The sequence below is a fragment of the Myxine glutinosa genome, chromosome 2 (assembly GCF_964187855.1).
Source record: "Myxine glutinosa chromosome 2, kmMyxGlut1.1, whole genome shotgun sequence".
NCBI lineage: Eukaryota > Metazoa > Chordata > Myxini > Myxiniformes > Myxinidae > Myxine > Myxine glutinosa.
In genome coordinates, this window is record NC_136262.1 from 233930544 (window position 1) to 233944195 (window position 13652).

The 13652-nt window shown below is 40.0% G+C and overlaps 1 protein-coding gene across 1 annotated transcript in view; it reads left to right on the forward strand.

Moving 5' to 3' along the window:
* Window positions 1–13652, forward strand: part of NPR1 (natriuretic peptide receptor 1) — a 194499-nt gene that overhangs the window by 149884 nt on the left and 30963 nt on the right. Inside the window, exons 15-16 of the mRNA XM_068106078.2 lie at window positions 4780–4935; window positions 10156–10324. Coding sequence (XP_067962179.1) covers window positions 4780–4935; window positions 10156–10324 — 325 coding nt within the window. The remainder of the gene's footprint in view (window positions 1–4779; window positions 4936–10155; window positions 10325–13652) is intronic.

Sequence of the window (13652 nt, forward strand, 5' to 3'; positions counted from 1 at the left end):
ACTTGCAAGTAAATGTCAAGTGTAAATCTGGTATCACAATCGATCCTGAAATTGACCATCATGTTCTTCACAGCCGAGAGGTTGCGTTTGATCACTGATCAAGGGAACATTAATCTCCGTAAATCCCAAAATTGATTTTGTGTCCTGCTCAGTATGCCATGTTTGATTCAGATCCATCATTAACTCAGGATCGATTTTCACCGAGTTCAAAATAATTCAGTTATTATTATTATTAATCATTAATCATAAAATATTATTCAGGGTTTGTATCTCTGGGACTGTTAGTGGTTTGTTTTGTGTTCTCTCCACTGAATCTCCTATCGCTGGCACATGGTTGAACTCTTGGTATCTTGAAATGTAATAATTAATTTATTCACAATTGACTCAGGTCTACAGGCCCACTTGTAATTCCAGAAAATATTCAATTCCTTTTTCGCAATGTCTCAAGATTATAATATTTCAATGATATCATTACGGAAGGCTTTCGCTCGCTCTCTCTCTCTCTCCCTCTCCCTTTCTCCCACTCTCTCTCCCTTTCTCCCTCCCTCTCTCTCCACCTCCCTCCCGCTCCATCCACCTCTCTCTCTTTCTGTATAGCAACATCGGTGAAAAGCACAGGTTATTCAAGTTCACAATGACATCATCATTCTGAAACATCAAGTGTTTCATTCATGACATGACATCATGTCATTCTGAAAGATGCAGTTACTTACAGTAAATGAATACACAATTGCATATGAAATCAAATACATGTACATTGGATGTGCTCACCATTCCAATTAAAACAAGGAGAAAAAAACATAAAATGTCACAGCCCCAGTGGTTTTAGGAATTTTGCTGTACGGAGTTAAGGGCCGCCAGTCAGCCATCTTTAGTCAGATTGCAAAACAAAATCTTCTGTATATGTATACTCTCATGTATTGTCTTTGTGCCGAGTTTGAACAAAATCGGTCAATGCATGTCCGAGAAATGGTTGGGGATACGTTTAATTAACGAAATGGCCACCAGTCGGCCATCTTGAATCTGATCTCGAAAAAAACTGGCGTGCATATGTAAGCCATCATTCATTTATCTATGTACCAAGTTTAAAAAGATCGGTAAATGCATGTCCGTGAAATGGTCGAGGACGTGTTCAATATCGGGTTTTTTTACGACTTCAATGGCCACCAGTCGGCCATCTTTGATTGCATCACGAAAAAAAATGCTGTGCTTATGTATACCATCAGGTGTTGCCTTTGTACCAAGTATGATCAAAATCGGTCCATACATCTCAGAGATATGGTTGCGGATGGACAGACGCAATCCATAAGCCCCCAATATGGACTAAGTCCAACGGCAGCTAATAATGTCATGATATTGAGATTCATTCATTCATTTATTCATTGGTCCTGAGTTCGAATCCCATTCAGCTGTTGAATTAATACCAGGGGGTGTTGACTCAGCCTGTCATCCTTCCAAGGTCGGCAAAATGAGTACCAGGGTACTGGGTCCTCCCCCAAGGAGGTTGGTGGCAGGATTTCTCAAGGAGGTTGCAGCACTCCGGCCACCGTTAAAACACCTCATTCCATAGCACACACATTGGTGTGTGTCGGGATGGTGCTGATGAGTCGTCCAAGGATGCAGCGACATGTTGATCCAGCGTACGCTCCCATATATATATATAAATATATTTATATACGTATTTATTTCTTTGAGTAGTTCCTGGGATTGAAAGGGTTGACCATTTCAGGGCCTGTTCCTCAGTCATTGGTCCTTTTTTTTTCTTACCCCAACCCCCATGCTACCAAGCTTTCTCCCTCAAACCCACCCTTGAACCTATCTTATCCTACCCCCCCCACCTCCACTAACCCCCCCCCCCGCCCCCCGAATTTCAATACCATCCGTCTCTCAAAAGGGTCAAAAATCAGTTCGGAATTTGTGTCTTTATAGCTACGATTGCATAGTGCTGGTGGCTGGTAGAGTAACTAAACGGCACCTATTATGACATAGTCGAGTTGGTGTCTCTCTATCTCTATCTCTATCTCTATCTCTATCTCTATGATATATACATATATATATATATATATATATATATACTATATATATATATATAGTATATATATATATATATATATAAATACAGTCACGTGAAAAAGTAAGTACACCCCCATGTAAAGTTTTGACTTTTTCAACATATTTCAACATACAGCTTTTTTTTTTTTTTCTTTTTTTTTTGTATACTGAATCGAGGCTCGTGAAAGAGCTAACATTAACTTCACAAACAAATCGACCAGACAAACAAAATACACAAAAAGAGGGAGCGGAAGACAAGATGGGGAGAAAAGGGGAAGCACACACACACAACATGGTACCAGATCTGATACCAGATCGTACCTGATACCAGATCTTTGATATTTGATCTTCATTTCAACAATATTGATCGATAAAGGTGATATAATATAACAAATATCATGAAACATTTACACTTTGGAGTCCATTATATAATTTAAATTAACATAAATGCAAATTTCGCATGTGGAAAAAATAAGTACACCCTTGGCTCTAATAGGTGGTATTGCCCCCTTTGGCAGAAACAACCTCAAGTAGGCGTTTCTTATAACTGTCTACACAGACTGACATCGACTGGGAGAATTTTTTGCCCACTCCTCCATGCAGAATTCTTTCAGCTGTGCGATGTTTGAGGGGGTTTCTTGCATGCACAGCTCATTTCAAATCCCCCCACAACATCTCGATGGGATTTAGATCCGAACTTTGACTTGGCCATTCCAGAACCCTCCATTTCTTTCTCTTCGGCCATTCCTTGGTGGATTTACTGGTATGTTTAGGGTTATTGTCATGTTGCAAGGTCCACCTTCAGTTGAGCTTCAACTTTCCGACAGATGGCCTCACATTATCCTCAAGCACCCTCTGGTACAATGAAGAATTCATAGTGGATTCTATGATGGTGAGCTGCCCAGGCCCTGATGCAGCAAAGCTGCCCCAAACCATAATATTTCCACCACCATGCCTTACAGTTGGTATCAGGATATTGTGGTCAAATGCTGTCTTTGGTTTTTGCCAAACATGTCTTCTGGTATTGTGGCCAAATAGCTCTACCTTTGACTCATCTGTCCAGGGCACATTGTTCCAGAAGTGCTGGTCTTTGCCTCGGTGTCCATTGGCAAACTTTAGTCTTGCCCTGATGTTCTTTCTGGACAGCAAAGGTTTCCTCCTGGCACACCTCCCATGTAGATCAAATTTGTGCAGCCTCTTTCTAATGGTAGACTCGTGCAATTTGACATCAACAGTGGCAAGAGCTACCTGTAGGTCCCGTGATGACATTCTGGGGTTCTTAGAGACTTCTTTCAGCATCTTGCGGTCTGCTCTCAGGTTGAACTTGCTGGAGCGGCCTGGCCTGAACAAGTTGGCAGTTGTTTAGAATCTTCTCCACTTGTAGATGATCTTCTGGACAGTTGATTGATTGATTTCAAATTGTTTGGAGATCTTTTTAAATCCCTTCCCAGACTCGTAGGCATCTATAACCTTCTTTCTGAAGGCCTCAGAGAGCTCTTTTGATCCAGGCATGGTGACGCCGCACACTTCAACAACAAAGAGCAAATCAAACTAAATGTCTGAGGTTTAAATAAGACAGGTTCCTCCAAGGTCCTCTCTAACGATGTTCTACTCATTTTCACCTGAGCTGGTGCACCTGATTCGAATTTTAGGTATTTGAAGTAGTGATAAATGTAGGGGTGTACTTCCTTTTTCTACATGCAAAATTTGCATTTATGTTTATTTAAATTATACAATGGACTACAAAATGTAAATGTTTCATGATATTTGTTATGTTATATCACCTTTATCTATCAATATTGTTGAAATGAAGATCAAATAGCTGTATGTTGAAATATGTTGAAAAAGTCAAAACTTTACATGGGGTGTACTTACTTTTTCACGTGACTGTATATGGCACTGGTCGGTGGTTAGCGGTTCAGGTGTGCCAAGGGAGGACTTTGTACGATGGAGGATGCTTCGTCCACAACTGGCGTTGGAGAAATGTGGTTTGCCCAAGAGAGAATAACTGGTGAGCACACCTGAACGTATCTCAACAGATCATAACTCGAGTTAGAAGCATCTGATGTTTTCTCTATTCTAATCATTTCTCTTTTCTCTGTCGCACTCCCTCTCTCTCTCTTTCTCACGTGACTTTTAATTTTTCATTCGTTTCAAATTATACTTTGAATTTTTTTTCATGTCCCATTCTTCTTTTCTATGTGTGTTTGAAGCACACTATCTTTGATTTCTTTTTTTAATTTTAAATAAATTTTCAGGGATGAGTTGGTTAGCTCAGGTGTTGGTTGCAGTGTGTATGGAGATATTCTATAAGTTGTCATTCTCGTGATATGTAGACAGGGATTTGCATCAAAGAGTTATGTTGTCCTACAGAGGAGGGTTTAAGCTAGTTGTTCTTTCTGCTGGAATTTGCTTGTGAATGTTAAAGATCCCATAATACTATTTGAATTGGTTGGGTATTGTGTGCAAATACCAGGTCCAAATTTTTAATTTTGGCCTGAATTAGGGCTGCTCCCTTTACAACGGAGTATCCGCTGGTCCAAAGTCAAATCTGAGTTGTGTAAATCATCGACCAGTTCATGAACAGTTGTTGGCAGTCTGATATCCCCAAGAAGGGTATGAAAGTAACAACAGAAGTGGAAAACTATGACATTGTCTTTACACCAAAACATTTAACACTAGCCCTCTGATGTAAAAAAACATTCTTCCCTTTCTATCAACATACAGAGAAATTGTGGCGAGCGCCGGAGTTGCTTCGGCTGGAAAGGCCTCCTCCTCTGGGGACACAAAGGGCAGATGTGTACAGCTTCGGTATCATTCTGCAAGAGATCGCATTGCGCCGTGGCGTATTCTATGTGGAAGGCATGGACCTCATCCCAAACGGTGTGTGAATGATCACAGCACAACGTTTGATTCATAGACAGCAACAACACTAACTCTTTATTGGTTGTAATTTATCTTAACAGCTGTCAGAATGCAGAACGCAGCCTTTACCTTCAAGACAACAAAGTATCCACCATCTTTGTATTCACATCATGTTTTAAGGACTAAGTTGTGATTATTTGACGTTTTAGTCCTGGAGCATGCTCTGTTCTCCTAGCTTTGTTGCAATGGCTCTTTTCTAGATTATCAAGGAACCACAGACAGCCTCAAATGGCTATTTGTTTCTATCTTTCCACATAATATTGAGGCTCAAGGAAAAGTGAGGTGACTGGGTAAGATGGCAAGGAAATGTCAGTGGGGCATTGAGGCCATATTTGCAAATTATAAGCAAAGGAATTATCAAACAGGAAAACAGGAAACAACGGTGGGAATGAAAAGATTGCAGGTAGGGATGGGATGACATGAGATGGTAGTGCACCAGCTGTTTGAAGCCCTGGAGGGAATAGTTGGTTTGAACAGACCTGGAAAGGTGAATCCACATGTCGACGGGAAAAGGAGAACAAAAGAGCGGAGATGTACATTAAGCCAGAATTTTTGGAGTTTAACCAGGAGTGGGTTTACTGGAAGAATTCATGCATACTGGAGAAGTGCATGGGAGCTGAGAGAGAGCATAGGGAAACAGACGATGAGAAGTGGTTGAAAAAAACAGATGACACTGACCTGTCCAAGATGTGAGAGTAACGTACAGGTCATGCGCTTCGGCCTTATCTTGGGAAATGCCATCAACGTTTAGAGATTCAGATTACACAGATACTCCGTTGAGGCCTACTCTACAGTATTGAGCTTGTAGGTTGTGAGTACCGGTAGTTCTGATTTTTCAAGAAATTATTTGCAATGAAGGAGCATGCCCATTCTGCAGTTGACATTGGAGGCCAGCTTTGTGATGTGGTTGAGCCAGTAGGAGTCATGAATGATGGTGAGACTGAGAAGTTCAATAGATTGAACATCTTCCAATGGCTGACCATGGGAATAGATAGATGGGTTCATTTGACAATCCTCCTTAGTGACAGGGTGAGAATGTGATATTGGCAATGATTGAAATAATGTTCCATATTTCAGATCAAGATCTAATCAATTCCAAATCAGCAGAGAGTGATCCAGCTGCGGTCTTCCTGGTATTGGTATGGGGTACTGTACAATATAATGGGAAGTCATCTGTTAGAAGGAAGAGAGGGTTTTCCAAAGCATCACAGAGGGTAATTCTGTAGATGAGGAAAATACTGGATGCCAGACATGCTGCCTTGGGGCACTCCAGCCTTCAATGGGAAAGGAGAGGAGAATGTTGCATTGATAGCAACACGTTGATTGCACGAATGGATGAAGTCAGAGGGCCAAGTATGGCGGCAGCCCTGTATGCCGTAGGCAGTGAGTTTGGAAATCAGGGCAGGATGCCAGACTGTTTCAAAAGCATGATATGTGTTCAGGGACATGGTCTGCCCATTTATTTGAGATATTGGGCTTCCAACCATTACTAAGACAGGAGCAGCAGTCTAGAATTGCGTTCCAATATTGTGTGACCAGAGCAGACTCCAAAATCATGGTGAGAGTTCAGGCTGCTTGAAAAGAGGAAAGACTGAATGTCCACAGCAATATTAGCTGGATTCCATGATTGCCCTTACAATTGGAACCAAGTTCACTGGTCTCTAGTTGAGAGGATCCGTTTTTGTACTCTTCTTATGAATGGGAGTGACATTAGAAGACTTCTAGAGGGATGTTGTCAGAGGAGGACAGGATGAAGAGCACATATAGAAGAGAACCAAGAGCGGCAGCACAATATTTGAGAGCATTGGCTCTGATGCAATTTGGTGACGATTAACAGAATTTATCAAAATGAGAGAGCTGGATGACAAAGGGCAGGGGAGTTAACAGACTAATAGAGTTGTGGAGAGCAATGGGTGGACAATAATTCCAGATGTAATACATTAAGTAAATGGGAGCAGTCAACAGAAAGGGGTGCAGTTTGTCAAGAAAAGGAAAAAAAACCCAGGGATGTGTATGGGAGACGATAAGGTGGTGGCGTCTAGCATTCTCCAGGGACAAGAGAGAAAAGTGTGAAACAATAAACTTGGAGTGCAACAGCTCAAGGGATGAGAAAGTGAGGCTCGAAAGAATGTAGGTGGGTTTAAAGAGGATTCAATCCACGGACGTGTTTCTGGCTCCCTGGCCATCATCAGCATGAAGTGGATTGATTTCCCCAGGTGGTTGGCTCACAATTCTGCAAAAAAGGGCTTCTAAAGCCGATATAAGCTGATTGACACTGTATTTAGCAGTGTAGCAGATAACGCTCGTGCATTAGGCAGTGGGTTGTTCTGTGTTTTTTACAGACTGCAACTGAACTGATTTTTCCATGATATTGATACTTATCCTGCTGGCTACAACCTATTAACTGGTAATGGGTACCAAAAAGCGAAATTTAGTGGTTTTATTTAATTACTAGATTTGTGTCCACTTGATGTGTTGTTCTGTGTAGCATGAATGAACAACCTGAGAACAAGACATTTTTCTTCACATGAAGCAATCAAACCAACCTTGTTTACAGCAGTAAGAACACTTCAGGATGTTTTTGCTGCTAGCACGAAGAAGCTGCTCTGCTAATGTGATTATGTTTGCACCATGCCTTCAGAAAGTATTCACATCCCTTGACTTTTTCACGTTTGGTTGCGTTACAGCCTGAATTTTAAATGGATTGAATTTAGATTTTTTTTTGTCACTGATCTACACATAGTGTGACATTATTGTCAAAGTGGATTTGGTTTTTTTAGAATGTTTTTAAAAAATAATTAAAAATGAAAATCTGAAATGCTCTGAGTGAATAAGTATTGAACATCTTTGCTATGACACTCCAAATTGAGCTCAGGTGCATCCAATTTCCTTTGATAATCCTTGAGATGTTTCTACAACTTGATTGGAGTCCACTTGTGGCAAATTAAATAATTGACTGGACATGATTAGAAAGAAACCTTTCTATAAAAGGGCCCACAGCCGACTGCATGTAAGAGTAGAAACTCTACCATGAAGTCCAATGAACTGTCCGTAGAACTCTGAGATCGATTTGTGAGGAGGCATAGATCTGTGGAAGGGTATAAAACAATTTCTAGAGTGTTGAAAGATTCCAAGAGTACAGGGAACTCCATCATTAGGAAATGGAAAGAATACAGAACTACCCAGACTTTTCGTAGAGCTACCGTCCAACCAAACTGAGCAACCGGACAAGAAGGACCTTTGACAGGGAGGTGACCAATAATCCAATGACCACTCTGCCAGAACTACAGAGTTCCTCGGCTGAGATGGGAGAACCGACCGGAAGAACAACAGTCTCTGCAGCATTTCACAAATCTAGCTTCATGGGAGTGTGTCCAGACAGAAGCCACCCCTGCGAAGAAGGCACATGACAGCACACCTGGAGTTTGGAAAAAGGCACAGGAAAGACTTTGAAAGCAAGAGGCAAAATATTATGTGCTCTGATGAGATTAAAATTGAACTCTTTGGCCAGAATGCAAAGCGCTACGTCTGGCAGAAACCAAGCACAGCTCATCACCCATCAATCACCATCCCTACCGTGAAGCATGGTGGTGGCAGAATAATGCTATGGGGATGATTTTCAGTGGGAGGAATTGGGAGACTTGTAAGGATGGAGGGAACAATGAATGGAACCAAATACAGGCAAATCCTTGTGGTTAACCTGCTTCAAAGTGCAAAAGACCTTCGACTGCAGCAAAGATTTATGTTCCAACAGGACAATGACCCCCACGCATACAGCCAAAGCAACACTGGAAAGGCTTCAGAACAAGAATGTGAAAGTCCTTGAGTGGCCCAGCCAAAGCCCAGACTTGAATCCCATTGAGAATGTGTGGAAAGACTTGAAGATTGCTGTTCACTGATGCTCCCCATCCAACATGACAGAGCTTGAGCAAATCTGCAAGGAAGAATGGGAGAAACTCCCCAAATCCTGATGTGCAAAGTTGATACAGACATACCCAAGAAGACTCGAAGTTGTAATCACTGTCAAAGACGCTTCTCCAAAGTATTGACTCGGGGTTGAATACTTATGTGAATTAGGTCTTTCTATATTTTATTCTTAATTATTTTGTAAAAAATAAATAAATAAATTCCACTTTGACATTACAAGGTATTATGTGTAGATCAGTGACAAAAATATCTCAATTTAATCCATTTTAAAGTCATGCTGTAACACAACAAAATGTGATAAAGTCAAGGCATCTGAATACTTACTGAAGGCACTGTATACTAATGTTCAGAATCACTATTTTGTTAGAGAGGTTCACATGATATTTGAAATTATGCTTGGGACATTAACACTTAGACCATGCATCCTCCATAGCCAACAAGGAAAGCCACATTGTGACCTGATTTGTCCCACTTGAGCCTCCATTTCTAAACATTGTTAGCATTTCCTATGATGAAGCTGAAGCACAAGACCCGTTACTTCCACATCGCAGATGGCTGGTGGCTTTTGTTTTTTAGCATCTCTCCTCTTTTTTAGCTTACTTTGCAGTCTTGGCCAACGGACCCTCTCCAGCTCCTACAGGGCATGCACATTCTTTCATTGATCATAACCCCAATCCTGGTTAAAATCCCAAAATCCAAGGTTACCTCACACCTCCACTCTTTTGCTCCACTTTTCTCCCAATTGCGGAACTATCTTCTAGAGGCAGTTCAATCACATCCTTACATCCAGGGTGTCAAACAGACGATTTACACTACCATTTAATGTGATCCCCTACATGTAATCTTATCTACCCCCATTAACCCTACCTAACCCAACCCTCTGACCCTCCTTTTACTGTATTTCCTTCCCTGTTCCTCCTCTTTTTCTGGTTGTTCATTCCCTTGTTTGTGTCCAAATGTGGCCCCACTGCCCCATTGTCAGTACGTTATCTTTTTACTCTTCATAACCTCGATATTCTCTGAACTTGCATATTATTTAAAAATACAGTATACTCAAAAATGCAAGGCCACAACAAATTAGGTGGTGTGGTGCATCTGCATTCCAACAGGTTTTTTTGTTTAAAAAATAGAAAAATAACAAGAATTTAAAAAAGATTCAATAAAATGTAACTGCCAACTTCAGCACAATTTGACCTTCATCTTGGATTCAGTCCATCCATACCACAATTTGACCTTCATCTTCCTTGGCAGAGATTGTCCAAAAGGTAGCAAATGGACAACGCCCATACTTTCGCCCATCGACTGATGAGACTTGCCATTCGGAAGAGTTGGGACTGCTGATGCGACGCTGCTGGGTGGAGGATCCCGTTGAAAGGCCCGACTTTGGACAAATCAAACTGCTCATCCGCAAGTACAACAAGTAGGTGGAAACAACGCAGACATTAATTCAACTTTAAGATATTTTTATTTGGGATATTATTGATAAATGCAAGCCATTTACTGTAATAGGTTATTTCACACCTTGCAAAATACAAATGCCCTCCTCATCTCGTGTGTGCATTAGAATCCTACATTGTACTTTTTGATGACAGTCGGTTTTTTTGTGCAAAGAGAGTGGCCAGATTTTTTTTTCCTGGATAATATAATTTGGGGAATCCTGATTGACTGTGATGGGCATATCTATGTCATGTGCTATTCACAAAAAAAATCAGAGATCCCCAAAGGCAAGACATTACTGTGACAAACTTACTTTACTGTTACTGTGACATTTTTACTCATTGTGTTACATTGTGTTACAGTAATGACAAACATTACTGTGACATTACTGTTACAAGACAAAGGCAGTAGCCTCAGCAGAAATTACTGTGAAATTCATGGAGTTGTATTTGCTGATTCAGATAAATTTTTCGAAAGAGTCCATCATGGTCATTTCTCGTTATTTTCAGTTTGGAATACTTTTTTCATTTCTCTTCAATATTTCCCTTTGGACCTCAGAAGGACAGCACAACATTAGCTACTTCTGCCACCAAAAGTGGACGGAGGTTAAGTTTTCACCCATGTTTGTTACTTTTTTTTCATCCATGAAAATTTTTTTTTGCCAAGTATGTTGATCACTCCTGTTTGTGTGTGTGTTTGTGTGTGTTTGTTTGTCTGTCCGCTCACTTATACTTGCCTACAGGTCACAATTTTAAACTGATCTTCACGAAACTTCATCAAATGGTAGAGTTGGTGGTCCGACAAAATCATATATATTTTTGATGTCAAAAAGTCAATGAGTCAACATAGGCCAAAGGTCAACCACTTTTTTCAAATTTCCAAAAATCCTCAATTTTCATCCGATTGACTTTAAATTTGAATAGGATTTACATATCAGCAAACTGAATTCAACCACCAACTATTTTTGAAATCCTTATTGGCCACAAAGTCACGTGCTATTCACAAAAAAAATCAGAGATCCCCAAAGGCAAGACATTGCTGCCTCAGCAGAAATTACTGTGAAATTCATGGAGTTGTATTTGCTGATTCAGATATTATTTTTTTCAAAAGATTCCATCATGGTCATTTCTGGTTATTTTCAGTTTGGAATACTTTTTTTTATTTCTCTTCAATATTTCCCTTTGGACCTCAGAAGGACAGCACAACATTAGCTACTTCTGCCACCAAAAGTGGACGGAGGTTAAGTTTTCACCCAGGTTTGTTACTTTTTTTTCATCCATGATTCATGTTGAATTTCGCCTTTTAAGAGGTGAAAAGGTCAACCACTTTTTTTCAAATTTCTAAAATCCTCAATTTTCTTCCGATTGACTTGAAATCTGATAAGGATTTTCATATGTGTTTACTCATTTCAACCACCAATTACTGAATTCAACCACCAATTATTTTTGAGGTCAAAAGGATGCACTACTGAGTGCCATTCTACTTTGTTCTCTTTTGTCAAGTGTCGCTCAATTAGTGATTTTTCATTTGTTTGTTTGTCTGTAAGCAGGATATCTCAAATTTTTAGGGACAGATTCGGATGAAACTTAATGGATGAGTTGGTTAGAGGTGACAATAATAAGTTGATTCGATTTTGGTTCAGGTCCAGATCCAGATCCGCCCTATCAGTGGGATACAAAGCGTAAACTGTTTAGCCTGGCAAAGGTATTTTCTCTATCTATCGCGTGCCGTTATAGTTTGTTGTTGTTGTTGTTATTCAATTCGATTCGGCCAATCATAGAATCTAGGAATATAGTTGGACAGATTGACTTTCCGTTTTATTAACACACATTCACAAAATGAACTGCTCCAAGTAATTATTTGTTATTCGCACTGATGTCTTTCTTTCTTCTCTGACATTGAATATTATTGTGCTGATGAGTGAACACATTAAAAATAGTGATATACTGATATTATTACAGCAGGGTGTTGTCTGCATTTGTTAAGGGGTTTTCTTTATTGATGGTATTTTAAGTGTATTCATGGCAGTTGTATATCATTCTGGGTATGGCCTGGCAATAGAACAAGGGCGTTGAATTGGCAGGAATATATAAGTTTACAGCTGTGTTCTTTTGGAGGTTTACTTTTGCAGCTTTTGTCCAATCCACATGACAGTGATAATAAAATATATGGGGGTAGGGGCATCAAATATCCCCCCTCCCTATAAAAATACATTTGTCTTCAAAACATGATTTTTCCATTTCTATTGGCATCAGGAACCCGCCCACCACTGGGAAAGATGTTTTACACTGCCTGGAAACTACAAAGAAAGGACTTGGCATCTGTGGTGAATTTTGTTGACCCAGGGTTGGGGTCGGGGGTGAGGGAGACTTTTCAACTCCCCTCATACATATATATTTCTTCTCAACCCCATTTCATTTTTAATTACCTCTGTTTTGTGTTTCACTTGAGAGGTCTGGACCATTCTTCTCAATTCAGTTCAACGAGTATGGTGAACAGTTCGCACTCCAAGAATAATCTCCATGTGTCTTTGTTCGTTCACATCCACTTCTTGTCTATATAATTTGCTTCAAATAATATCAAATAGAGTTTTGAATCTATCAAAGTGCACAACTAATCATTAGGAACCAAATAGACTCCCTGGGGACCCTGGCATGGTCCATATCATAATTGTCGATGAACAAGAAAACAAAATAAGACTGATTCAAGACATCACTTGTTTATGTTGCTTTTAAACATCATGGAACATGTAAGAGAACTGCATATTATTAATGGAAACTTTATCTGAGAGGTAATCCTCTATACATGATGACTGCCGTTTTCAGGGAATATATTTGGCATACCAAACAAAAAACATTCAGTCATATACAAAATTGCGGCAGCAGATTAAATATGCCCTATTCCTATTGCATTGATGTTGCTTCCAAGAATCTAAAATAGTGGATTTGTTGAAGATTGATCTGCTGGTATCCTCCATAATTGGGAACTCACATAAACCATGAGCCTTCGCCTTGCGAACAATGCTTTAAAAAGCATCCAAAATCTAGAATAACAAGAAAGAGCAATCAGAGATTGCAAACCCTCGCCAGGATGTGTTTTAGTGGATTTTAAGACTTTTGTGTTAAAACGCAATATGGCGGCTGAACCACGGGACCAATGACATCGTCGTTATTTTTTTTTTCCAACCAATTTAACCATAGATGACGCTCAAGAAATTTCATCCTGATCGGATGAAGTTTTGTACTTGTCAAATTATGACGTCATAATGGAGGCACCTATGACATCATCATTAACATATGTTATTCCACATG